The 27,255-nt window shown below is 43.4% G+C and overlaps 1 protein-coding gene across 1 annotated transcript in view; it reads left to right on the top strand.

Moving 5' to 3' along the window:
- The first annotated feature begins 14,631 nt into the window (after positions 1–14,631).
- The window catches only part of samd12 (sterile alpha motif domain containing 12), a 113,338-nt gene continuing 100,714 nt past the window's right edge, over positions 14,632–27,255 (top strand). The window contains exon 1 of the mRNA XM_080193579.1: positions 14,632–14,802. Coding sequence (XP_080049705.1) covers positions 14,790–14,802 — 13 coding nt within the window. The 5' untranslated portion in view covers positions 14,632–14,789. The remainder of the gene's footprint in view (positions 14,803–27,255) is intronic.

Genomic DNA, 27,255 nt, shown 5'->3' with positions numbered 1-27,255 from the left:
GGAGGGAGTTGAAGAGGGAGTTAAGAAGGGCTAGAAGAGGGCATGAGATGACTTTGGCTGATAGGATTAAGGAGAATCCTAAGGCGTTCTATAGGTATGTCAAGAATAGAAGGTTGGTCAGGGCAAGATTAGGGCCAGTTACAGACAGTAGGGGGAAGTTGTGTGTGGAACCGGAAGAGATTGGAGAGGCATTGAACCATTATTTCTCTTCGGTGTTCACACAGGACGATATGAATGTAGCTGAGGAGGTCACTGGGGTGAAGGGGTGTAAAATAGAAAGTATTGTAGTTGATACAGAGGATGTGTTGGATATTCTAGAAGGGTTGAAAATAGATAAGTCCCCTGGTCCTGACGGGATTTACCCTAGGATTCTATGGGAGGCAAGAGAGGTGATTGCAGAGCCACTGGCTCTGATCTTCAGGTCGTCGTTGGTCTCTGGTATAGTACCGGATGATTGGAGGACAGCGAATGTTGTCCCATTGTTTAAGAAGGGGAGCAGAGACTTCCCTGGGAATTATAGACCAGTGAGTCTTACTTCTGTAGTGGGCAAGGTTTTAGAAAGAATTATTAGAGATAGGATTTATAGTTATTTGGAGAGTAATGAATTGATTAGAGATAGTCAGCATGGTTTTGTAGCGGGAAGGTCGTGCCTTACTAACCTTATTGAGTTCTTTGAGAAGGTGACCAAAGAGGTGGATAGGGGTAAGGCAGTAGATGTGGTATATATGGATTTTAGTAAGGCGTTTGATAAGGTTCACCATGGTATGCTTCTGCAGAAAATGCAGATGTATGGGATTGGTGGTAATTTAGGTACTTGGATCAGGAATTGGTTAGCAGATAGGAGACAGAGGGTGGTGGTTGATGGTAATTATTCATCATGGAGTTCGGTTACGAGTGGTGTGCCTCAGGGATCTGTTTTGGGGCCACTGCTGTTCGTAATCTTTATTAATGATCTGGATGAGGGTATAGTTGGGTGGATTAGTAAGTTTGCTGATGACACCAAAGTCGGAGGTGTGGTAGATTGTGAGGAAGGGTGTCGAAGTTTGCAGGGTGACTTGGACAGGTTGCAGAGCTGGGCCGCGAGGTGGCGGATGGAGTTTAATGCGGAGAAGTGTGAGGTAATCCATTTCGGTAGGAATAACAGATGTGTTGAGTATAGGGCTAACGGGAGGACTTTGAATAGAGTGGAGGAGCAGAGGGATCTAGGTGTATGTGTTCATAGATCCCTGAAAGTTGGGAATCAAGTAGATAAGGTTGTTAAGAAGGCATACGGTGTCTTGGCGTTTATTGGTAGGGGGATTGAATTTAGGAGTCGCAGCGTCATGTTGCAACTGTACACAACTCTGGTGCGGCCGCACTTGGAGTACTGTGTGCAGTTCTGGTCCCCACATTACAGGAAGGATGTGGAGGCTTTGGAGAGGGTGCAGAGGAGGTTTACCAGGATGTTGCCTGGTATGCAGGGGAGGTCCTATGAGGAGAGACTGAGGGATTTGGGGTTGTTTTCACTGGAAAGAAGGCGGCTAAGAGGGGATCTTATAGAAACATATAAGATGATTAGAGGTTTAGATAGGGTGGATGGTGATAGCCTTTTTCCTCTGATGGAGAAAGCTAGCACGAGGGGGCATGGCTTTAAATTAAGGGGGGGTAGTTATAGGACGGATGTCAGGGGCAGGTTCTTTACCCAGAGGGTGGTGAGGGACTGGAATGCCCTGCCTGCTGCAGTTGTAAATGCGCCTAGTTTGGGGGCGTTTAAGAGATTGGTGGATAGGTTTATGGACGAAAAAGGAGTGGTTTAGATTAGTGGGTCAATGTTTTTTTTTTAAAAATAAGACTGGTCGGCGCAACATTGTGGGCCGAAGGGCCTGTTCCGCGCTGTAATGTTCTATGTTCTATGTTCTATGTTAAACATATTCAACGAGGTAGCCTCCACCACTTCAATGGGCAGAGAATTCCAGAGATTCACTACCCTCTGAGAGAAGAAGTTGCTCCTCAACTCCGATCTAAACTGCCCCCCACCTTATTTTGAGGCTGTGCCCTCTCGTGCCCTTTCTAAGTGGAAAGAATCTCTCTACCTCTACCCTATCCATCCCCTTCATTATCTTGTAAGTCTCTATAAGATCCCCCCTCAGCCTTCTAAACTCCAAAGAGTACAGGCCCAATCTACTCAATCCCTCCTCATAAGCTAACCCCCTCATCTCCGCTATCAGCCTGGTGAACCTTCTCAGCACTCCCTCCAAGGCCAATATATCCTTTAGCAAATAAGGGGACCAAAATTACACACAGTACTCCAGTTGCGGCCTCACCAGTGCCCTGTACAGTTGCAGCAAGACCTCCCTGCTTTTATATTCTATCCCCCTCGCGACTGGTGGGGGAGGGGTGCCTGCGATCGACCTGGGCAGTGGCGGGGTGGTTAGTGGGGGCTGCACCTCGAGCCACGGGCCCCTGCAGTTGCAGGGGGGGCGGGGGAGAAGCTGTTTCAGGCAGCCTACACTAGTAGGTTCCTGGCAGCTCTCTCTTTCCAGACCTCTTCCACTGCTAATGCACAAGTCCAGCATCAGAGGCCTACACGTGCACACTATCCCCCCGCACCCACCCACCTCCCTCTACAGGCTTTTGGTTGCGTTAAGCCCCGCCACCCACAGGCTTCTGCAGCGAGCAATAGGCTTGTTCGACGTTTTGCGGACAGGAATGTGTATGGGAGAGACGGAAAACAGCCGGATCCGAAACTCTCCCAGTTTTGACTCTGCCCAGCACTTAGAAAAATTGGTAAAATTGCCGCCAAAGATAGGTTTAGAACTCATGCGTGTAAATGTACACGGTGTGGTGAGTGAAGCTGGTGAGCACAGTTTAAAGAAGTTGACGGGGTTTTCCGCAAGAGCTCACCATGGAATTGTTCCTTTGGAAACTCAGTATTGTGGTAAAACTATATGGTTCTATGACGCTGGCATCTTGCTGCGATGCCTAATTGTAGTAATTGTCCATCTTTCCTGAAAATAGTGCGAGTCATCGAATAACCGGATGTCCAGTTGGCACCCTGGATGATAGTACACCGTTTCTAACTGCCTGAACTGACCCAGTGGCACAGTAATTGAGGGCAGTCAGAGGCAGAGCTGGTTTGGCAGATGATCGCGGCTGCTGGGTTTCATATTGAAATTACTACGGCCTCTCCAACAGCCAGTTTTGCGGAATGTTCTCTTCTCTTGCAGAGTTTTCCAAATAGGCGCATCCCCCCCGACCTCGAACACTGCTTCAAAACGTCTTTATTGCACCCGGTTCTGGAACAACTTATACCTCATTGAAATCGAATGTTCTGTGGCAATTCCGCCCCCACTACTCCAAAGTCCTTGATCTGAAGAAAAAGCCTCGGGCAAGGTCAGTTCTGTTCAGGTACAACTCGAAACAAGTGCTCCAAGATCTCTGTTTTGACACAAACAATCGCTCTTCAAAGCCTCACCCTGCTGCGCGCATCAATGCAAAGCACTTTTGCCAGTGCCCACTGAACCCCCAGTCATCGCTCCAACTGTGGGTACAAGTGACCTGCTTTGGCCTCTCCGGCATCAATTTTCTTTATTTACATGTACGATAATGATTTCCCTGCTGCTCTTGGTGCGCAGAGGAAATAAGACTCAAACAGACAGGGGAGTTGCCAGCACGCTAATTAGCTTTTAAAAAAAAAATGGGTGCCCACGTCAAAAACCGTTTTAGTAACATGCCTTTAGGCTGGACTTACATTCCAAACGCACTACAGAAAAAAACTGTTTCACAATTCCCTCCCCTTAGTGCTTCCCACTCTCCGCAGGGGAGAGAGCTGCGTTCGCTAAACATTCAGATCTTTTTTGCATAGTGTTGCGGCTTTCTATAAAGAGGTTCAGCGATATGAACCCGATGAGAAAATATTTATTCTCAAACACAAATATTCAAGACAGTAGGCTTCTTCAGCCCAAGTCATGAGCTATCTCCATTGAGACCACCACTAGTCGCGTGACTCACTTTACATCATCATGTTGGCAGTACCGTTTCCCCAGGCCCACATTAATCCTTTCAGTCCTGAACACCCTAATATACCATTTTAACTTCAGAGAGAGGAAGTTCTCTGGATGTACGGTCCCATCCGTACACACAGCACCCTCCACAGCAGGATGATTAGATGAGGAAAATTTAAATCCTTCAGCTAGTAGAATTGGGTGGAATGGGAATTAAGATCTGAGCTGGCACAGTGGTTAGCGCTGCTGCCTCAGAGCGCCAAGGGTCTGGCTTCTAATTCCAGCCTCGGGTGAGTCTGCGCATGTTCTCCCTGTGTCCGCGTGGGTTTCCTTCAGTTGCTCCAGTTTCCTTCTACACTCCAAAGATGTGCAAGTTAGGTTGATTGGCCATGGTAAATTGCTCCTTAGGAACAGGGGGACTAGCAAGGTGAGCGCATGAATAGGGCCTGAGTGGGGTTGTTCTCGATGCAGGCTCCGTGGGCTGAATAGTCTCCTTCTGCACTGTAGGGATTCTATGATTCTGCAGTCATTTTAATATCACTGTTTTCTTGGACATTTGAAGTGCTCACCTGACTTAGACAGGAGGCTTCTGAATAAATGTAAATAAGTGCTCCTCTAGGGCTGACAAAGAATGATTGACTTGTCACAATCTTGGGTTCCCCCATTCCTGCCCTCAAAATGTTCCCAAACTGACCCCACTGACTTAGGTGCCAGCTGGCCTGGCAGCCACCGGGTCACCCAGCCTCTGTTGGTTATAAACTGCAGCCTGACAAACGGGACTTCCATCTTGGATGGAAAGATCACCAGAGCAACATTACTGAGGCCCAGCTATTGAACTGGAGCAGACATCCGACTGCAGCTCCAGGCTGGATGGCCGGCAGCTTTCTGCGCAAGGGTTAAAGATCCTTCTGGAGGTTCAGCCAGGCAATGTAAACAGAGCTCTACTTGGTTCAAACTGGTCCATGGCCATCATCTGCAATATAAAGGCAGCCTTGTGACACTGAGATTCCGCACACACTGCATACTCTGAATTCACAATATGTACCACGTCACAGACAAGTATCCGTCAAACCAGTGACTCTAAACATTAAGCAAAGCACAGCAGATGTTTTGTGTAGATGATACACGGTGGAATTATGGTTTACAGAACACAAAGCAGGTGCCCTGATAAAAATATCTTAGATGACAGGTACAACTGGCTTTATTTTCTGTCAACTGTAATATTGGTTCCTGACAGTTATCCTCCACTTCAAGTTTAATATCAAATTTTGTTTCTCTCCTTTTTGATTTGATTTATTATTGTCACATGTATTAACACACAGTGAAAAGTATTGTTCCTTGTGCGCTACATAGACAAAGCATACCGTCCATAGAGATGGAAATGAGACAGTGGAGAACGTAGTGTTACGTCATGTCTAGGGAAAGATCAGCTTAATGCAAGGTAGCTCCATTCAAAAGTCTGACAGCAGCAGGGAAGAAGCTGTTCTTGAGTCGGCTGGTACGTAGCCTCAGACTTTTGTATCTCTTTCCCGATGGAAGAAGGGGGAAGAGAGAATGTCTGGGGTGCGTGGGGTCCTTAATTATGCTGGCTAACTTTCTGAGGCAGCGGGAAGTGTAGACAGAGTCAATGGATGGGAGGCTGGCTTGCGTGATGGATTGGGCTATATTGAAGACCTTTTGTACTTCCTTGCAGTCTTGGGCAGAGCAGGAGCCCATACCAAGCTGTGATACAACCAGAAAGAATGCTTTCTCTGGAGCACCTGTAAAAGTTGGTGAGAGTCGTAGCTGACACGCCAAATTTCCTTAGTCTTCTGAGAAAGTAGAGGTGTTGGTGGGCTTTCTTAACCATAGTGTCAGCGTAGGAGGACCCAGGACAGGTTGTTCGTGATCTGGACACCTAAAAACTTGAAGCTCTTGACCCTTTCTACTTCATCCCTGTTGATATAGACAGGGGCATGTTCTGCTTTATGCTTCCTGAAGTCGATGACAATCTTCTTCATTTTGTTGACATTGAGGGAGAGATTATTGTTTCCGCACCAATTCACCAGATTCTCTCTCTCATTCCTGTACTCTGTCTTGTCATTGTTTGAGATGCGACCCACTACAGTGGTGTCGTCAACAAACTTGAAAATCGTATTGGAGGGGAATTTGGCCACACAGTCATAGGTGTATAAGGAGTATAGTAGGGGGCTGAGAACACAGCCTTGTGGGCACTGGAGTTGAGAATGATCGTGGAGGAGATGTTGTCGCCTATCCTTACCAATTGTGATCAGTGAGTTAGGAAGTTTAGGATCCAGGCCCAGAGGGAGGTGCCGAGGCCCAGGCCACAGAGTTTCATGGAAATAATAGTGTTGAAAGCTGAGAAGTAGTCAATAAATTGGAGTCTGATGTAGATGTCCTTATTATCTAGGTGTTCCAGGGTTGAGTGCAGGGCCAGGGAAATGGCATCTGCTGCGGATGTGTTGCGGCAGTAGGCAAACTGTAGTGGACCCAGGGAGTCCGGGAGACTGGAATTGCTTCAGGCCATGACTAACCTCTCGAAGCACTTCATAATGATATCATTAAGGCAGCTGCTTGGTTATTCTTAGATACCGGGATGATGGCCATCTTCTTGAAGCAGATAGGGACCTCAAATAAGATAGAAGCAGGAAGTTGTTTCCACTGGCGGGTGAAACTAGAACTAAGGGGCATAGCCTCAAAATAAGGGGAAGCAGATTTACAGAGGAACTTCTTCACACAAAGGGTTGTGAATCTGTGGAATTCCCTGCCCAGTGAAGCAGCTGGGGCTACCTCACTGAATGTTTTTAAGACAAGGATAGATAGATTATTAAATAGCAAAGGAATTAAGGGTTATAGTGAACAGGCAGATAAGTGAGGTCCACAAAAAGACCAGCCATGATCTTATTGAATGGCGGAGCAGGCTCGAGGGGCCAAATGGCCTACTCCTGCTCCTTGTTCTTATTGCTGTAAAGAAAGGTTGAAGATGTCTATGAATATCCCCGCCAGCTGATCCACGCATGATCTGAGTGCTCATCTGGATAACCCATCCGGGCTTTCCGTGGGTTTACCTTCGAGAAGGCTGTTCTGACATCTGTAATGGGGAGGCCAGATACAGGTTTATCCAGGGTTTCCAGGATGGACGGCGTGCTTTCACTGACCTCTTGCTCAAAACAGGCGTAGAATACATTGAGCTTATCAGGGAGGGTGTGTGGGAGCTGGCGATTTTACATGTCTTCATCTTGTAACCTGTTATGTCTTGTAGACTTTCCCATAATCAGTCGATCTGACTATCCTGGGATTCTAGCTTGGTCCAATACTGTCTTTTGGCATCTTTGATGGATCTCCTTAGATTGTATCTGGCTTTCTTGTATAAATCGTTGCCTGATTTGAATGCCTCAGACCTGGACTTCAGCAAATAGTGGATATCCCTGTTCATCCATGGTTCCGGTTAGGGAACACACGGAGTTGCTTCTTTGGCACGCAGTCTTCTACACATTTACTAATGAAGTCAGTTACTGTAGTGGCGTACTCATTCAGGCTGGTTCCAGAGTTTTTAAATACTCACCAGTCCACTGACTCAAAGCAGCCCTGCAGGAGATCATCCAATTCCTCAGACCAACACTGCACGACTTTCGTTGATGGATTCCCCGCTTCAGTTTGTAAGCCGGGAGCAGGAGCACAGCTTTGTGATCTGATTTGCCAAAGTGTGGGCGGGCGATAGAACGGTAGGCATGTTTGATATTTGTGTAGCAGTGGTCTAGGATGTTTGGGCCTCTGGTGGAACAGGAGACGCGTTGGTGATAACTTGGTAGTACACAACTGTACAGGATACGGGTGAGGCCGCAGCTGGAGTACTGTGTGCAGTTTTGGTGGCTGCACTTGCGCAAGGATATTTTGGCCTTGGAGGGAGTGCAGAGAAGGTTCACTAGGCTGATACCGGAGAAGAGGGGGTTGGACTATGTAGAGAGACTAAATAGACTGGGTCTGTACTCATTGGAGTTTAGAAGGATGAGGGGGGATCTTCTAGAGACGTATAAGACAATGAAGGGGATGGATAGGGTAGAGGTAGAGAGATTCTTCCCGCTTAGAAAGGACAGCAGGACTAGAGGGCACCGCCTCAAGATAAGGGGAAGGGCAGTTTAGATCAGAGTTGAGGAGGAACTTCTTCACTCAAAGGGTGGTGAATCTCTGGAATTCTCTGCCCGTTGAAGTGGTGGAGGCTACCTCGTTGAATATATTTAAGAGGCGGGTAGATAGGTTTCTGATAGACAAGTGAATTAAGGGTTATGGGGAGAAAGCGGGAAAGTAGAACTGATCCACTTCAGATCAGCCATGATCTTATTGAATGGCAGGGCAGGCTCGAAGGGCTAGATGGCCTACTCCTGCTCCTATTTCTTATGTTCTTATGTTCTTGAGCTTGGCCTGATTAAAGTCCCCAGCCACGATAAACAAGGCCTCAGGATGTTTTGCCTCAAGGTTATTCATAGTGGCGTATATTTCGTCCAGCGCAATCTTCACATTCGCCTGGGGTGGAATGTAAACTGCCAACAGGATATCGGAGGTGGACTCCCACGGAAGGTAGTAAGGGCAGCATTTTAGCGTCAGGTATTCTAGGTCTGGGGAGCAAAACATTGCTAGTGTTGCCACATCTAGGCACCACGAGGTGTTGATGAGGAAACCAACCCCATCTTCCTTAGCCTTGCCTGAGACCATTATATGGTCCATTCGATGGATTGAGAAGCCCTCTGGTTGTAGGGCACTGTCCGGTGAAGCAGGAGTGAGCCACATCTCCACGAAACAGAGCACACAGCAGTCCCTCAGTTCTCTTTGGAAAGTGAGTCTGACTATAAGTTTGTCTAGCTTGTTTTCCAGAAATTGGACATTTGCAGGCAATAAGCTGGGGAGGGGGGTCTTGGGACCGTGTTGTTTCACTCTCCCCTACTGGCCTGCACATTTTCTATGCTTCCCCGAGTGTCTGCTTCTTTTCAAGCCTGGGAGACAGTGAGAGAGGTTTGTGCTGTTAAAGGTACAGTTGTGCCCAATGACATTCTTCTTCTTTGTTAAGATCAAGAACCTGTTGCCTAATGCATTGTTGAAAATCTCATAAGACGGCTGTGCTATTGCCCTTTAAGAGGGAACTTGAGGAACTAAGAGCCAGATCATGCAAAGTACGCGTATCGCAATAGTTAAGTATTTAGTTAAAGTCGCACAAAAAATAGCTATAGATTTCTGAACAATTATGTGGAAATGACATTCTGACCAAAATATATGATTTCTTTTTAATTATGCTTTTTATTTGTCAATGTGGAACTATGCTGAATCCATACCTTTTGAGTTATACTCACTGAAGATCTATGTTCTCTGGAAATCGACTTCAGAAAATGAAAACTTTGACCAAATACTGCCAAGAATATAATTTCACCCTTCTACGCAAATAGGGAAGGCCAGAGAAGACTATCACAAACAGTTCTGTGGCCAATCACCCACCCGCAACCCAACCCCAAAATACATTGGCATAATTCTTGACCATACATTGGCAATGCCTCCAGAACTCCGGAGCCAACATCAAGACCAGATTGCATCTTATATGGAAGCTGTGGGTAGCACCTAGACAGCTGGGCCAACACACTATGCACTGCTCCACTCACCTTGGTCTCCCCAACAGCAGAGTACTGCTGCTTAACCTGCCTCAGGAGCTGCCACACAAAGGAAGTCAGGAGGATTCTTTCTGAGATGTTGAGGCCAGCACAGTTTGAGCAGCTTACTGTGCCAGCCTACATTGAATCCCCTGATGTCCACAGGAATAATAACCTCCTCAAAGATCACCACCAGCTCACAGCATATGTCATTACCACAGGGTCTCAAAAAAAACCCCACACAGTCATCTGAAACCCTGTATAGCCCCTGATGGATCACATTCCACATCCTACAAACTGACAACAGCTCACCATCCGGCTGACTGCAAACATCATCAACTCCAGCCTGGCAACTGAGCCAAGTAGTAAAGTCCTGACTTTCAACTTTCCATAGAAAATCTGGAAAACCCTCGACTGTTTGAGGACAGACCAGGGGAGAGGTGGCCACTTACTCCACAAGTGGTACGTGAGGAACAGCTGAAATTATGACTGTGGCCATGTGAGTCAGACCATGGTCCATATACAGGCCTGAGAGATCCACCGCTGATAGCATCATTACCATTTACATTGGATCAGCAGAAGTCATTGAACGGATTGTTAACTTTGGCATAAAACTTTAGCAGTGATACGAACAATAATGACCGATACACAGAGAAGACTTAGCAATGGATGCCCTTCCAAATTTTGATTTCTTCCTGCATTTCTCAGCAACCGTTCACCCTAAATTCTTATATTCTGAATTTTTAATCTATTTTTTTCATTCCTATTTTACCATCTGTATGATTGCATATATAGATCATTGTTTTGAATGTATTTCATTTATTAATATATGCGAATGAACATATCCATTGAAGTATAAGTCTGTGAAATTCACATTTTCACATTTTGAATCTATGTCAAAATAAACAGCGTGCCAAATGAATCAATCCTGAGAGATTGGATAAATTGTCACTCAGAAAGGAATGGACTAGTCAGGGATAGTCAGAATGGCTTTGTTGAGGGAAAGCTATGCCTTACAATTTGACTGAATTCTCTGAGGATGTAACATATACTCAAAATGGTACACCAAATGTTCACTCCTGCGACAAGAAAGTTGATCTGTGATGATTGGGTCCATATCTTCTGGAGTTGAAAAGGAGGTGATCTCATTGAAACATTCAGGATTGTGAGGGGGCTTGATGGAGTACACACGGTGATGTTGTTTCCTCTGACTGGGAATTTAAAACAAGGAGGCAAAATCTCAGGATAAGGGGTCAATCATGTAGAACAAATGTGTGGAGAAATTTCTTCATTCAAAGGGTTGTGCATCTTCTAGAGTTTTCCACCCGAGAGGATTGCGGATGTGCCATTATCGAATGTATTTATGGCTCAGATAGACTCACTTTTGGTCTCTCGGGGAATCAAAGCATATGGGGAGCAGGCAGAAAAAGTGAAGCTGAAGCCTGAGATCAGCCATAATCGTGCGGCAAGGTGGAGCAGACTCAATGGGTTGCAATGGTCTTCAGCTTCCATTTCTATGTTCTTGTGTTGTCATGTTTAAAATGAGCAGGTGAAATTATTTTAACAAAGGATTTGACCACAGGATTATTTTGTGTGGCATAAAGTTTCAAAGAATCAACTTGCTGAAGTTAAATTTCAAAAATACTGGCAGAAAAAAAAATGAACATAATGAAAATGTCATAAGAACATAAGAAATAGGAGCAGGAGTAGGCCATCTAGCCCTTCGAGCCTGCCCCGCTGTTCAATAAGATCATGGCTGATCTGTCGTGGCTCAGTTCCACATTCCCGCCCTCTCCCCATAACCCTTAATCCCCCCCTTATCAAAAACCCATCAACCCGCGTCTTAAAAATATTTAGCGAGGTAGCCTCCACCACTTCAACGGGCAGAGAATTCCAGAGATTCACCACCCTTTGAGTGAAGAAGTTCTTCCCCAACTCCGTTCTAAACCGCCCCCCCCTTTATCTTGAGGCTGTGCCCCCGAGTCCTACTATCCTTTCTGAGCGGGAAGAGTCTCTCCACCTCTATCCTATCCATCCCATTCATCATCTTATATGTCTCAATGAGATCTCCCCTCATTCTTCTAAACTCTAAGGAGTACAAGCCTAGTTTATTCAGCCTCTCCTCATAGCTCAACCCCTTCAACTCCGGCATCAGCCTAGTAAACCTCCTCTGCACTCCCTCCAAGGCGAAAATATCCTTGCGTAAGTACGGCGCCCAAACTTTGCATCAATTTTGTTTCATTGCCATTGTTAATTTTACAGCATTGAGATGAGAAGTGTTTTTATCCTAAAGCATCCACTCATACTGTTATTTTTATAAATATATTTCTTGTGTTTTTTTTGTGTATGTGAAGGCATTATTTGATTTTCCTTTTCCGCATTTAACCCTTTAAGTCTCTGAGCCCAAAAGCCCTCTCGGCTCAGACATTTGACCCTGGTGTAAGATTGGCATGATGATGATTTCTGACACTTACTCTCTCAGGCTTTCAGAAACATAACCAGCAAGTGACAAAACCTTTGGGGATCCAGGCCTTTTTATAGATTTGGCCAGGGTAGTGCACATCACTTTCTTTGCTGGGCAGGAGAATATATCTGTTTGCATTTGGTACGCTGGCCAGAGTCCAAAATGCAGAGGAATGGCGGACAAGTTTGCTATTGAAATGTCAAAAATAGTCACAAAAATGCATATTCGGGGGAAGAAAAGTTAAAGAAAGATCGCCCTAGAGAAATGTTACTTTACAAATTGCTCCTCTGTGGTCCAAACGGGGCTGAACAAGTGCAGGTACGGGCAATTCTAACAGTGAGAAAACAACACAGAGTTATGATTAGAGGAACAGTGAGTGTGGGAGATATGGAGCTGCTCCTCCAGTCACAAACTGGGTCTCTCCCAATTTGACCTGCTCCACATCCTCCAATCACAGGTTCTTCCTCTCCCGTTCTTACTGCTCCTTCAGAGACAGGACCCACGATTGGAGGAGCTGGAGCAAAAGCCTGGGTGACTTGGCCAACCTGTGGAACTTTAACATCCACCAGGAGAAGAACCTGGAAAGGAAGATGAGGTTGAAAATCCAGTAACAAAGCCACTACCAAAAATGTCTGAGCAACTGCCAGTGAGAGAAGGTCCGTTCCATTTTAATTTTATTTTTACTCGGTGAAAGAAGTCTTAATAATAAATAGACACAACAGATCAGAATTTGCTACTTATGGTTACAACGAAAACTTTGATTTTATCCTGAACTACTGTTACCCACTTACCCTATTTCCTCTCTTCTGGCTTTGAACCACTATTTCACAAGCCACGCGTTACCAAATGAAGACGTTCCTTTGAAAAATAAGTTTTTAATTCTCGCACTGATACATGGTTAGCACACTATTTTTACCTGATTAATCCTTGGAATAAGATTGGATGAGTTACTATGTATTATAGAGTCTTTACTATTTGTGCTACCTTGCCTATCTAAAGAAGGAAACCCTGCAAAATGTTTAACACAAGTACAGACATTTACATGCCTGCATCATCTCATGAAGGTGCGGTGAGAATGAAAATTTAAGTCACGGGTAGATAGGTTTCTGATAGACAGGGGGAATTAAGGGTCATGGGGAGAAAGCGGGAAAGTGGAACTGATCCACTTCAGATCAGCCATGATCTTATTGAATGGCGGGGCAGGCTCGAAGGGCGAGATGGCCGACTCCTGCTCCTATTTCTTATGTTCTTAGAGTAGTTAGCACTGTTGTCTCACAGCTCCAGGGACCCAGGTTCGATTCCTGGCTTGGGTCACTGTGTGTGTATGGAGTCTGCACATTCTCCCTGCGTCTCTGTGGTTTTACTCTGGTTTCCTCCCACAGTCCAAAAGACGTGCTGGTTAGGTACATTGGTGATGCTAAATTCTACCTCTGTGTACCTGAACAGGTGCTGCTGTGTGGTGACTAGGGCATTTTCAAAGTAACTTCACTGCAGTGTTAATGTAAGCCTACTTGTGAAACTAATGAACAAACTTAATTTTAAAATATATTTTCTAAACTGGAGTGTCCAGATCCCTCTTCAGAGCTAAAGGTGTGATCTGACCAGGGCTGGCATGTCACTGGCCTTTTTAATTACTTTCTGCACTCATCATGTACCTGGACATAAGAACATAAGAAATAGGAGCAGGAGTAGGCCATCTAGCCCTTCGAGCCTGCCCTGCCATTCAATAAGATCATGGCTGATCTGTCCTGGCTCAGTTCCACATTCCCGCCCTCTCCCCATAACCCTTAATCCCCTCGCTTATCAAAAACCCAAGATTCTGAAGCATGAAGCTAATCAAAGAACATTTTCTTCCTAAATCTGGTATCAGTTTATGCTATTATCAAATTAAAATGGTCACTGATTCCAACAGTGTCAAAAACTTAACAGATTTATGTGAAAATCACTTTTCTTTTTCATATGACATGACTACACAACAAATGACGTGATTTATTAGACTTTTTTCCCTCTCCAGTGACAAGGTGCCCCTTAAGAAGTTTATCCTAAACCAATTTCAGAATGGAATCAACTTAAATTTGATTTCAGGAAAATAATGATGAGGAATGTAAGCCAGATTAAACCAGTTCCTTGTGTTTTTTCTTGCTTTCTAAAAGACATAATTCACTTTATTTTTTTTAACCTGCCACTCCATCAGTCACGTCATTGCTGGCAATAGAAAAATGCTTCGGATAACAAAACGGCAATTGGCTGTTTGTGTTGTCAATGATGTTACAGCCTTGCCAACCCTTCAGCCTGAGCAACCTGTTCACATTTCAAAGCACATTGGGAATTAGAGTCCGTTTCCATTTGTTTAGAGGAGTGGTTGCCCTTGATGGGGGGGGGGGGAGATTGGTGACTTTTGCATTGCCGGGGTATTTTGGATCGCAGTGAATGGGGTTCACTGGCTGCTGCTCCGCTCTCTCCCACAGTAGCTGGGGAATGGGCTGGTGTGACTGCGGGGAGGGCAGACTACAAGTCCCAGGCTCTGGCTGTACATGCGTACAGCTGCTGTGTGTGTGCACACATAGCTCGGCTCGGATCAGATGTGTGAGGGGCGGCTGGAGAGAGGAGTCGAGTCTCTGGTGAGAGTTGCCACCTCGCAGCCTACAAGACATGAGCGGAGGGTCACTTAATGGATAGCGCTGGGATTGAAGAGCCGCTGATACCATGGCTGTGGAAGGTAAGGTTTGTGTGTGTTTTATTTTAATATCGACTTCGCTCAGGATTGAACAGAGCTGGAGCTCTTGAGCCAACTGACAGCAGGCAGCTGGGCTTTCATTCCCATTTCACATTAGTCTTTTGAAGTGGTGTCAGCTTTAATGTTTGCTGCTTAGTGAAGGGCAAAAAAAGGCGGATAGATTTCCCCCACCCCCAAAAGAGCCAGTTGGGAAATTTACGGCAATGTTGGCGAACTCTCCAAGGCACAAGTCTACTTCCCTTACGGCAGAGTTACCATTAAAACTGCAACCAAGACAGGTATTTGGCAACTCTCTCTGGTGGGGATAGGCGAGGCTGTGCCCACAGCATTTCCATCCTGGGTCTACAGTACTTTGTGATTTTTGTTTTCACCTTGCTGCCAATGTTTGTAAATACAACCAGGTTTGCCAAGCCTTTTAAAGGAGGTGTTGACTATTTTTTTTTAATGTGAAGTCATCCAGTTTTATAACACGAACAGGCCATCATGCCTGCCAGAAGCACTTATCCTAATCCCATTTTCCAGCACTTGGCCTTGTCGTTGGAAGTCATTTATGAGGACGTTTCAGTCACTTGTTTATTTGATTTGGGTGCTGCTTTTGAATCTTTTTACCTGTTACAACTGAGTGAAAATCTTCTATTGAAAAGAATGTCATAGCCAGAGAATGAAAGACCCTGGCATTTTTATATGGAGCAATTTTTCACAACCTACTTTGTCCTTTAAAGATCATATTCTGTACTTGATCTGATGTCTTTATTCCAATACAATGCCTTGTAGCTATCCCCCTCATTAAGTATATCTTCTCCTTTCTCCCCTACCAGTAACGAGGTGGATTCTGCATGTGACTTGGGCTAGCTCTTGTTCATCTCTGGGAATGGAATTGAAAAGCAGCAATTAACTTGCACAGATTCTTGGTCAGACCACATTTGGGAGTATCGTGCAGGGGAGGCAACCTGCAGATTGGAGGGGGAAAAATAGCTAGTAAAAAAAAAGTGCGTAGTCAGATGCTCTTTCCTAGGGTAGAAAAGTCAAATACTCGGGGATATAGGTTTAAGGTGTGTGGGGGAAAGTTTAAAGGAGATGTGGGAGGCAAGCTTTTTACACAGAGGGTGGTGAAGGCCTGGAACATGCTGCTGGGGAGGTGGTAGAGATAGGTATGATAGGGGCGTCCAGATGAATAGAATGGGAATAGAAAGATACACACTCCATAAGTGCATACAGTTTAGGCAGGAATCAAAATCGCAGCAGGCTTGGAGGACAGAAAGGCCTGTTTCTGTTCTTCTTTCATGTTTACTTCCTGAGTTGGGTGATCCTGGATTGTGCCCTACTCCCTGCGAATCAAAACTCTGTAGCACTAACAATCAATGGAACAACTTTGCAACGCGTTCTTGTTCTCTTGCGAGCGCTCTCTCTTTCTCTCTTCCACCCCCTGTCCAAACTTTAACTCAGTTACCACTAATGACTTTGAGTTAGAAGTTTTGTGGGTCTCAGATTGTGCTGTGAATCTAAGATGTACTCTGGTGTAATACTTGGGAAGTACTGCTGTTATAAGTGCCGTCCTGTGGGTGAGTCATTAAATTGTGTGTTGAAATGGGTGATAAAGAGTAGGGGGTCTACGTTCTGGCTAACATTCCCCTCAGCCATTATTATCTCAAGGCAGGCTAACTGCCCATCTGACTTATTTTTGTGACATCTTATTTATTGGTTTATTATGTAAGTTACTCCATTTCACTTTTATTTTGCATGTTGGTGGTGTGATAATGCAGCATCTAATGGAACAGAGTTTTAAAAGGTGTTGATGATCCCTCTCTTTAAACCACTAAAGTTCTGTGATGCTCCTTTAACAGTTTATTAATGAGGATGAGAAAGTGAGATCTATCGACATCTGGGTAGTGTGACTTTCAAGGACAATATCGCCTCCAGCATTCCTATTGCTGTTCTTGGTGATAAGTTGTCGCAGGGAAGGGAGGGCATTGCTGGAATAACCTTGATGAGTCACTGCACTACATCCTGTAGGAAATCTACATTGCCAGTCACAAGGTACAAGTGGAGGAGGTGGATATTGGGTTCAATCCTCAGTACACAGTTTGTGTGGATGGCTCTGTTTTGAGTGGCATTTAGTTTCACGAGTCTTGTCACAAGTGGTGAATATTCCATCACGTGCCTGACTTTATCCTTGTCAGTGAAGAGAGACTTTAAGGGATCAGTGAGGTGAGCCAAGAGGTGTTTTTGGTACAGTTTGATACATTTCTGACGTGGTAAGCTGCTTTGTAAAATCAAGTTTTTATTAACCAATAGATTAAAATTTCTTGCAGAGCTGTTTGGTATCTACTTCTACTTGTCTCACAATTCATTCAAACGAGATGTGGAAATCTTGCCCTAATACGTAAAATAGAAAACTAATGTAGTAGATTTTTAAAATCGATCTGTGACTTTGAATAAGTAAGATTTTAAAAGTTTAGAATCAGTCTTTGGAGATTTTCCTGGTGTTGTCGTGGAAATGTTTCCTGCTGCTTGACTCTAATAGAGAGACTCAACAACGTTCAATCCAACAAAAGAACTTATCTTTATTTCTGAAAGACTGCATGCAATATATGGCAGAATCTTGGAAACAGAGAGCAGTCCGCACTAACTGCTGGTTCTATCCCAAGACCGCGCCCACTACAAGGATCAATTCAATAATTATACCTTTTTTCTTATCAGCTCACATGACTTTAGTAATACAAGCAATGGCACATCGGACAAAACAAATTCTGTGACCTTGGTTCTGTGCCTTGTTTTCTGTAATAAACAGTTCTGTGACTCCTTCATCCCCGACCTTATCTAATGCCTCGTGTGTTATCTCACGGTATATGGACTCAGCATTGTTAAGAAAGGCTTTCCTGGTGTTAATCATGTCTCACTCAGGCTGTGTGAAGTCAACCTTATCAAGACAGACTGATGCCAAGCATTTGGCCTTCTCTGGTTGTAGTCATTTCATTGTTCAGCGTCAGTTTTACAGGGTCTGGCATTTTGAAATGGCCTGATCTGCTGTCCTTATTTCATACTAAATACTTGACCATTTTTCCCATCATGCCACTGCTTCATTTGTACACTATCACACAGGTAAGTAGGGAAAAAGATGAAGAAAACCTTCTGGATAGAATCTTATGCACATTTAATATCTTGACATGTTTGCTGCACTTGGTGTTGTCAAAAGCATAGACTGAAGGTAAAGTTTTTAATGAGGCTGTAGAAATCTGTCAGCATTTTAAATCCTCCTTTTCTAAATATACAATGTTTCTGGTTTTGTATTTTTGTTGGCTGTAAGGAACCACGTGAAATTTGTGGTAAACAATTTTCCTGAACGGTGACCTCTTAAGAATGGCCTGCCGTTTTTAAGCCTATAAAATTGAACGTGTGCCCTGCGAAAACTTGTGGCTCTGAAAAGATTGATTGGGAGAGCTTGCCAGTATTAAAATAGAGCCAATAAGCTTGCAAGGCACAAAACTGTGAATGAAAATCGCATTGAGTTTATAATGAGCATCTGTTAACGTACATTTTCTAGCACAGTGCATTTGGGACGGACTTGTATGTGTTGAGGGGATATACACCCTTCTTTGCGTACACAAGTGAACACTTCATCCAAGGTGCATTTTCAAGTTGCCGTCTTATTAGTTAGAACATCAGGAATTCGACCTTGGCTTCTTCTGGATCTATGTCGTAGTGCATGAGTCACGCAAAAGACCAAAGTACATTCACAGCAAGTAATTTGGTTATAATTTAGTGCAAGGAGGATTGAATTCAAAGTAGAGAGGTTATACTTCATTCACACAGGGCCGCAGTGAGACCACATCTGGAGTATTGTGCACAGTGTTGGTCACCTTATTAAGGAATAATATAAGTGCATTGGAAGTAGTTCAGAGAACATTTACCAGACTAACACCTGGGATGGGCAGATTGTGCAACCTTTCCTCATACAACAATCTAGTCTTGTATCCATTAGAGTTTGAAAGAGCAGGAGGTGACTTGATTGAAACAAACAATCCTGAGGGGTCTTGATGGGGTAGATGTGGAGAAGATGTTTCCTCTTGTGGGGAAATTTAGAACCGGGGGAGGGTCACTGTTTAAAACTAAAGGGCCATCCATTTAAAACCGAGATTAGGGGCATACTTTTCTGAGGATCAAGAGTTTTCTCTTCCTGAAAAGGTGGTGGAAGCAAAGTCTTTTTAAGGCAGAGGTGGATAGGTTATCAAGAATCTATCACCCCCTTCCTTATCAAGGATAGACAGGATGCAGATTTGAGGTTGCTATCAGATCAGAAATGATCTTATTAAATGGCAGACCAGGCTTGAGCTTCTGAATGGTGTCCTTCTGCTCCTTGTTCCTATGTGAAAAGTGCCATGCAGTTGCTGCTCTCCATGTATTTGCTTTTGTCAAGCCTTCCTGTTGTCATATGTCTAAAATTGCACAACAGAAATTCAACTCAAGGTTGTTCTGGAATGTAGGCAATATCAAAAATGTGCCCATTTCATCGATTGCATGCAAATGATTGGGTTTTCGTTCTTAGGACATTAGAGATCCAATCTGCTGGCAGAGCTGTGTTTGCTCTTGCTGTACTCGATGCTGATCAGAAGTTAGCTCGTTGCGAGCTGCAAACTGAATTCCAAAGAAGCATAATTTTGCCATGCAAAATGTACTTGAAATTGCACTGGTTAGATTATAGTTTCTCCCAAAATCATAAACGGAAACAGCAAAACAGAATTTTATTTGGCTTTTTAAAAAAAAATTATCCCTCTCTTCAGAGTAGTAAACTGGTGCAATTGAAAATGGATTTATCACAACATTTTTTCAAATGTGTCCTGTCCTCCACCCTCTGGGAACTTGATTTGCAATAAATGTAAGGACCTGTACTCAACAATTTAAGTGTTGACGGACAACAGAGGAATCCTTTAACTTAAAAGATGGTTAGTGGGCCTACTCTTGTTGCATCTCACAGCTTCAACCTCGAGTTGTGGGCAGGACCTGACTTTAGTGAATCGATTCTTAGACCAACATAAAAGATCACAGAAAACGCCGCATATGACATTTAAAACTTCCTGATCTTTTTGTGCTGTTTTGGCCGATAATCTGGATTTAAACAAGCACTACTACCCTGCTTGATGTTCTCCACCTTCCTCTTTCCATGCCATCTAATGCACGAGGTAAATAATTTTCGATGCTTGCAGCTGAGCATGCAATCGCTTTGTGTTGAATCCCAAGTGCTACCCACTCAGTCACCTGCCACCATCTCCTCCCTTCCCCCCGCCCCCCCCCCCCCCCCCCCCCCCCCACCCTCAAACGAACCAAAAGAAGATACCACTCTTGTCCAGCGGGCGTAAGCGAAATGGTGTAGAAATGTCAGTACTTTTGTGGGAAATTTGGAGTTCCTTTGCAGGTAATTAAGTGACACTTCCTTCTAAGGAGAATCACTTTCGATAAACCATTTGACAAAATATTTCTTCAAGGAATGTAGTTAAACTTTCATGTTGTCCAATGTAATTTAACTTCCTCTTGCAAATAACTTGTGACCTGGAATCTCTTTGCTTTGGAGTTGAGGACACAATTTATGATGGAAGTTTGTAAGTGGATAGGAATGAGGAGGGCTTTTCAACACACCTTGCAGTTTTGTTTTAAAGCGGCAGGCCCCTGTCATGGCTAATTTTGTAAATGAATATTACCTCATGTTCAGTTCATAAACTTGCTTATGTATTAATCACTTTCTGTAAAGACATTTAACACCAGTACATTTTCTTTCCTCTAGCTTCACCTTGTGCCACTTCTACTGTTTTGCTTTAAGTTAATATTGTGCTTGAATTGCTATTTTTTTTACATTCTGTTGCCTTGTTTGTCCTGTCATCTCTCCTGTAACTACCAGTCATTGCTGACCAAGTGTTCCTGATGACTCAATCCAACACCTAGCAATATTTCTATAAGTAGGATTTGATAGTCTATCTCATTGTCCAAATCTGCATGCTGTACCCTGTGAGATTTGATCAGAGCACTGTACAGTTTAATAATGACTTGTGTGATTACAATTCAGCATTAAATTGTTTGCAGCTCCATAATAGACAGTCCTAATTTATTAATCTGCTCCAAACTCACAATTTGCTGTCAGCTATTTTACCTATTTGTCTGTTATTAGAAGCAGGATCTGAATTTGTAACTTTTTGTGACTGCTCATTAATTAGCTACAACACCATCACTGATTATATAGTTTTGAGGGTATTAACAGAAGTGAATTTTTCTTGGTTGTAACCATTTGGTAATGCAGCGCTTTGTTCCTCTTCATACTAGGGCATAATACAACAGCTTTCATTAGAAATCTGTAGGTGCTGAGCAGTGATAGGGGAAGGTGTTTTGATGATTTGAGTTGTTTTAATGTGGAATATGTGAGAATAGGCCATTCAACCCATTGAGCTTGTTCCATCATTCCGTGAGATCATGGCTGATCTGAATCTTATTGCATCCGCTTTGGTTGAATAAGCACTTGCTAGTAAATGTATTTTGATCCCTGATTTAAAATTATTAACTGAGCTAGCATCCGTTTATGGAGTTCTGAAGATGGATCCAGCTCCAGTTTTCAAGTTTATGTTCCCTTGCCCTAGACACTCCGACCATTGGGAAATACTTGGACTATCAATTCCTTTCAAATTCCTGATAGCCTGCATTCAGCTATCCCTTGATCTCCTATATTCCATGGAATACTAGCCAGGCTTATGCAATTTCTCCTCAATGTAAGTGTGTGACATTTCTGGTAAATATATGCCCTTTTTAAGATGGGCAGGGAAGCCACCTCTGGAATAGAGCTGGTTAACTTTCAATCCCTCACGCTAACTACATTTCAGCTAATCTCAAACTCTGCCTCACCTCCATTGGTTCCTGATGCCTCATTTAAAGTTTGTGTTTTGTTATTTCCATATCTTAAACTCTTGTCCATAAACCACTTTGTCTGAGCTCTTGTCGCAATGCTTTTCTAAAAGTGCTGTATTAATGCAAATTGTTGGAAGTTAATTTAGTGTGAAGAGCAGAGGGCATAATGGCATGAGCTGAGGAGGTTACAGCAGTGAGGAGGGTTATAGAAATGCCGCTACGATTGAAAATATCTCTCTACTTAAAAAAAAATTCCAGCTGCTGTCAGTAAACCAGGAGATTTTGGTTCATTTTCAGTTGAACAAAAAGTAGATTTGAGTTCCACAAATGGACTTTCAGTTCTTAAGTAACTGCGAAAACATACTTTTGCAATGCACTAATGTGATCAATTTTTTTTTTTGAGGGAAGCAGCATGGCCCCTTCCCATTAGCCTCTGAAAATCCGTGTGTCTCTACTCGAAATGCTACTTTTAAAAATCTTTCATGAGGTTTTTCTTGCCTATCCATAACTGCTCTTGAACTGAATAGCTTGCTAGGCCGTTTCAGAAGGCAACTAAGAATCAGTGACATTGCTGTGCATCTGTACGGCAGATTTCTCTTCCTAAAGGCAGCTAGATGGGTTTTAATGATAATTGGCAATGGTTTTGTAATTACCATTACTGACAGTGGATTTTAATTCCTGATTTTATTAATTAATTTAGTTAGCTGCCATGGTGGGATCTGAAACCCTGCCCCTAGAGCATTAGTCTGGGCCTTTGGATTTACTAGTCCAGTGACATTACCATTACGTCACTATTTCCAATTTATCCCAAAAACAAAACGAGGATAAAAAGATGTACAACTGTCATAAGGTTCCTCATTAGAATTAACCATGTCCACTGCTGTTTATACCCTTGGATTTTTTTTTGGTGCCAGATTAAGTTTCAAGTTGAACATTGTTTCATCTTTAATCACCATGTGAGAATCACCATATGAGAAACACTTCTATATAAATAAACTGAACTGTCAGTTGATAGAACTGGATTTTTTTAAAAAGGAGTTTGGTACAAATTAATAGTAATGTTTGCTTTAATATGGAGATATTCATCTGCAATGCATGCAGTCTAATGATAAAATTGTAGTTTTCATTTTCATGGATTTGCCTGAGAATTAAGTATATGGTAGGTGATACCTTAACAAGAAGTCATTGGGTAACAATGCAGTTTGATTCTGTTGTAAATGAACTGTGTGTTTACCTTCAGTTTTTTCCTCCTGTTCTTGATGATTGAGATTTTACGTTTTATTATTGTTGCTTGCGTGCTATACTGACAAAGCTTACTATTCATAGAGTACATAAGGGAGAAGGAAAGGAGAGGGTGCAGAATGTAATGTTACAATCATAGATAGCTAGGGTGTAGAGAAAGATCAACTTAACATAAGATAGATCCATTCAAAAGTCTGATGGCAGTAGGCAAGAAGTTGTTCTTGACTTGGTTGGTATGTGTTTCTTTTTGTATCTTTTTCCCAACGGAATAAGGTGGAAGAGAGAATGCCTGGGGTGAGTAGGGTCTTTGATTATGCTGCCTGCTTTTCCCGCTGTCTTGGAAGTGTAGACAGTCAATGAGATTGGTTTGCATGATGGACTGGTCATGGCAGAAAGGTGAGGTAGCTTCCATTTAAAGGTTGATAAAGACATGAGTGCAGTGTATCTCGATTCCTGTTGGCTCCTGCGGAGGATTTACGTCTGCAATTTCACCATGTGTTGAGTTCTGATATCTGTGTGGAAGAGCTAGGTATAAGTCTAATGATCTGGCTAATTCAAACAAGCATGTCCAAAAACTAGTTCGAAAATTTATTTGGAAAATGTGCATCCACAATGGATCAAACTTCTCTTCTAACGGTGTGCCAATGACATTGGAAAGAAGGAAACATTTAGGGCTGTTTCTAGTTTGTTCTTGATTTACTTTATCTTGATTAACTTTATTTGTATTGGTGTTAGTCTCAAAGGCAACACCGTCGTCTAAATGAAGTGCTAGTGTTTGGAGGCACTGAGACCCTTTGGGCCTGATTTTAACTCATTTAAACCACTGTCACCCAGAGTTAAACTTGTGCCCGTTGCATCTGGAGAACCCATTTCTCAAATACAGCTCTCTGCTATCTGTCGTTCTGGGTTGCAGGTGTACAAAGTATTCTCCTATCCACGCAGGCCAGGAATACATTCGTTACGTTGTGAGGGATTAATGGGCTTGTTTTACATCCTTATTTGAAGAATTGTCATCCATATCCCTGAATCTTCTCTGCAGTATAGATGGAGTGAATTAGGGAGACAGTATTCGTGTTACACTGCAGAACTCCTTCCTTTGGAAGTGATTATGCAGTGTGTATAAAAATTCTGTTAATTTAGTGAATAGCTTGGAAGCTCTTCTAAACTTAGAATGCGTTGTCTGGTAAGAACAGTCCTTCGTTTTTATTTTCTTCTTCCTCTTTCTGTTTCCCTCACCTCCCCCACTTCTCAGGCTATATACCTCTACATTTAGGTTCAGGAACTTGGTTATGTGCTACTGGAACTTCTGTTCATCCATTTGAATGTCTGTGTAGAAATTAAAAACAAAAAGCAACTTTTTTTGTCAAGGGATGTAGATGTGTATCTCAAAATATAGAATATGAATGCATTCTTTAAATATGGCAGTGATAGCAAGAATGGATACAATCTGCCATTAATTTGAAAGCCACACTAAATTAAATGGTTTGTAGAGACCTAAAATCTTATGTCCCTGTATTTATCAGTGGCAGTTGTAAAGAAGTTAAGTATTCACTTAAAATCCTGTTTTTTATTTTACGAAAGATAATTTTGTGGCAATTGGTACCCTTCCTTTTGAAGAGAGAGAATGATTGCGCTGTCTTCATTTGCAATTAAAATTATTCACATGGGTTCCAGAGAGAGAGATTTGAAAACAATAGGTAAATAAGTGAGATCTAAGTATCCATATACTTTTCAGATCAAAGTTGTGTGTTGAAGCTACAATTTAATTGATTTAAGTATCTAGCGATGTTCTCTGTTGCCATAGAGATAAATGATTCAGGGTGGAAATGGATTGGGTATTTTAAATGTTTGTGTTTTTGAACTGAGATTTTTGGAATTGAACCAGTCTTGGAAGCAGTTGAGGAGTTAGTTAGATCCTGGAAGTAGCATTGAGAAGCTGTAAAGTAGCTGCTGACCAGAAGTAAGGGACTATTAGAAATTGAGGCTATTTCTGAATTAGAGTCAATAAGTCAGAATGCATTGTGGCATTGTTTGATCTGGATATGTGTAACTGTGAAGCTTAAGGAGGTGAAGGATCATGGAAGATCCCAGTAAATCTTCAACTTCAGGTTAGTAAGAGCTCTGAGCAGAAACAAAGTGAATTCCAGAGAGCTGTAGCATACTGTGGTTTGTTTCCTGAGAAGTGAAGGAACCCTGAAGATTCTGTATGTTATTAGGGGGATGCTTATATGAAGATGAAAACAAAATAGGGAGTAACCTGTTGAGATTTTCAGCTGAAATAATATGCTTGCAGGATAGAATGTTAAGTTAGCAGTAATTGCTTTACTTAATTATTGTGCAGCAAAAGTTTCTTTGATTAAACATAAAATATTGATGCATCATCTTTTCAGGTAAAATTGGGAACTCTAATTTCTTTTAAATGTCTCCCTTGAGATCATGATGTAAGGCTGTAATTTGATTTGGAGCTTCAAAATTAACAGTATGAAAGCTGTACTTCTCTCCAGTGATCACAGAGCCACTTGCTGCTGTTTCTCGTCCTTGGTTCTGAACCTGGTAACCGTGCCTGACAAATGTTTCTTGAATCAATTTGTCTACACGACGGTGCGGAGACTTTTCTTCCTCCAGGTTTTACCTTCACGCCCCTCCCCTGTGGCGTTTACTCCTGGATATTTGCAGGCAGGGGATAAAGTCTGAGAGAGTTCCAACTGTGACCTGTTCAGTGAAGCAGTAGTACAGAATTAGGATCAGGGGGAGTGTTAATAGTGGCAAAGGTAAAATAGCAGAAGGTGTTAAAAGGAAAACGGAGACCAGAGCTCAGTGGGAGAAAAACTGAACAACAAGGGACAGTGGCAACGTCAGCGAGGGGTGAAGTTTAGTTGGGATAAGACAGGGGAACCAAATAACAGAAGACAAAAAGAGAGAATCAAGATGGAAGGGAAAGGTCACAGTCTAAAGATGTTAAACTCCGCATTAAATCCAGGAGGCTGTAACGTGCCTAATCAGAAACTGAGGTGCTGTTCTTCGAGTCTGTGTTAGGCTTCACTGGAGCATTGTAACGGACCACAGATGGACGTAGCTGTGTGAGAGCAAGATGCGGAGTTGAAATGGCAAGCAACAGGAAGGCTGGAGAAATGCTAGTGAACGGAGAGAAGCTGATGTGCAAAGTGGTCACCCAGTTTGCGTTTCGTCTCTCCAGTGTAGAGGAGACTGCATTGGGAGCAGCAAATACAAGAGACCAGATTGGAGGAGGTGGGAGTGAAACACTGCCTAACCTGAAAGGAACGTTCGGGCCCTTGGACAGTGAGGAGGGAGGGGGAGAAAGGGACAGTTGTTGCACCTTCTGCAATTGCATAGAAAGGTGCTGTGGGAAGGGGATTAAGGGGTGATTTGGGGTGGAGGTGGTGCAACGGAGGAGTGGACCAAGGTATTATGGAGGGAGTGGTTTCTGCAGAATGCTGATGGGGTAGGAGGTGAGGGTGGAAGATGTTTAATGGTGGCATCATTCTAAATGGAGTTTACAGAAATGACCAGTGATGGTCTTTCTGAATGTGGAGATTGGGATGAAAAGTGAGATCAAGAAGAATCCTCTCATCATTCTGGGAGGGAAGTGATGAGGGCAGGAGATGGGTTGGGCCTGGTTGATGCCCTGTCACTCATAGTGTGGGGGGGGGGGGGTGGGGGTGGGGGGGGGGGGGGTGCGGGGGTGCGGGGGTGGAGGCGGGGGGGAGGTGGTGGGGGGAAGCTTGGCTGAGGTAAAAGGCAGATGTGTCAGAAGTGCTGTTTTCAAAAGTAGCATCGTCGAAATAGATGTGGCAAGGAAGAGAAAGTGGGAAAATGGGATGGAGTACTTTCAAGAAGCAGGGTGTGAGGGGGTGTGAGTTGAGGCAGCTGTGTGAGTTGGTGGGTTTGTAATAATTATTGGTGGTCAGTTTATTGCCAGAGATAGAGGTCAAGGAAGGAAAGCGTCGGAGGTAGACCATGTGGCCACTATCCCTTGTTCACTTTTACTCCCACTGAGCTCTGACCTTTGTTCCCCGAATGCCACATTCTGCTACCCTACCTTTGCCACTATGAACACTCCCTCTAGTCCCAATGGCACCATTAACAGCTCTTTGTCTTACGTATATGACATCAACCTCTCCTTAGCTCTGACCTATCACAACTTTCCATTCTGCCTCACCTGCCCTCTCTCCAAGTATATAATACATCACATTTCTATCCCCTCTCAGTTCTGTAGGAAGGTCATATGGACTTGAAACATTAACCTTATTCTCTTTCCACTGGTGCTGCCAGACCTGCTGGGTT

This window comes from Carcharhinus amblyrhynchos, chromosome 8 (genome assembly GCF_965287045.1).
Source record: "Carcharhinus amblyrhynchos chromosome 8, sCarAmb.v2.hapA, whole genome shotgun sequence".
NCBI lineage: Eukaryota > Metazoa > Chordata > Chondrichthyes > Carcharhiniformes > Carcharhinidae > Carcharhinus > Carcharhinus amblyrhynchos.
This window is presented reverse-complemented; position numbering and strand designations above follow the sequence as displayed.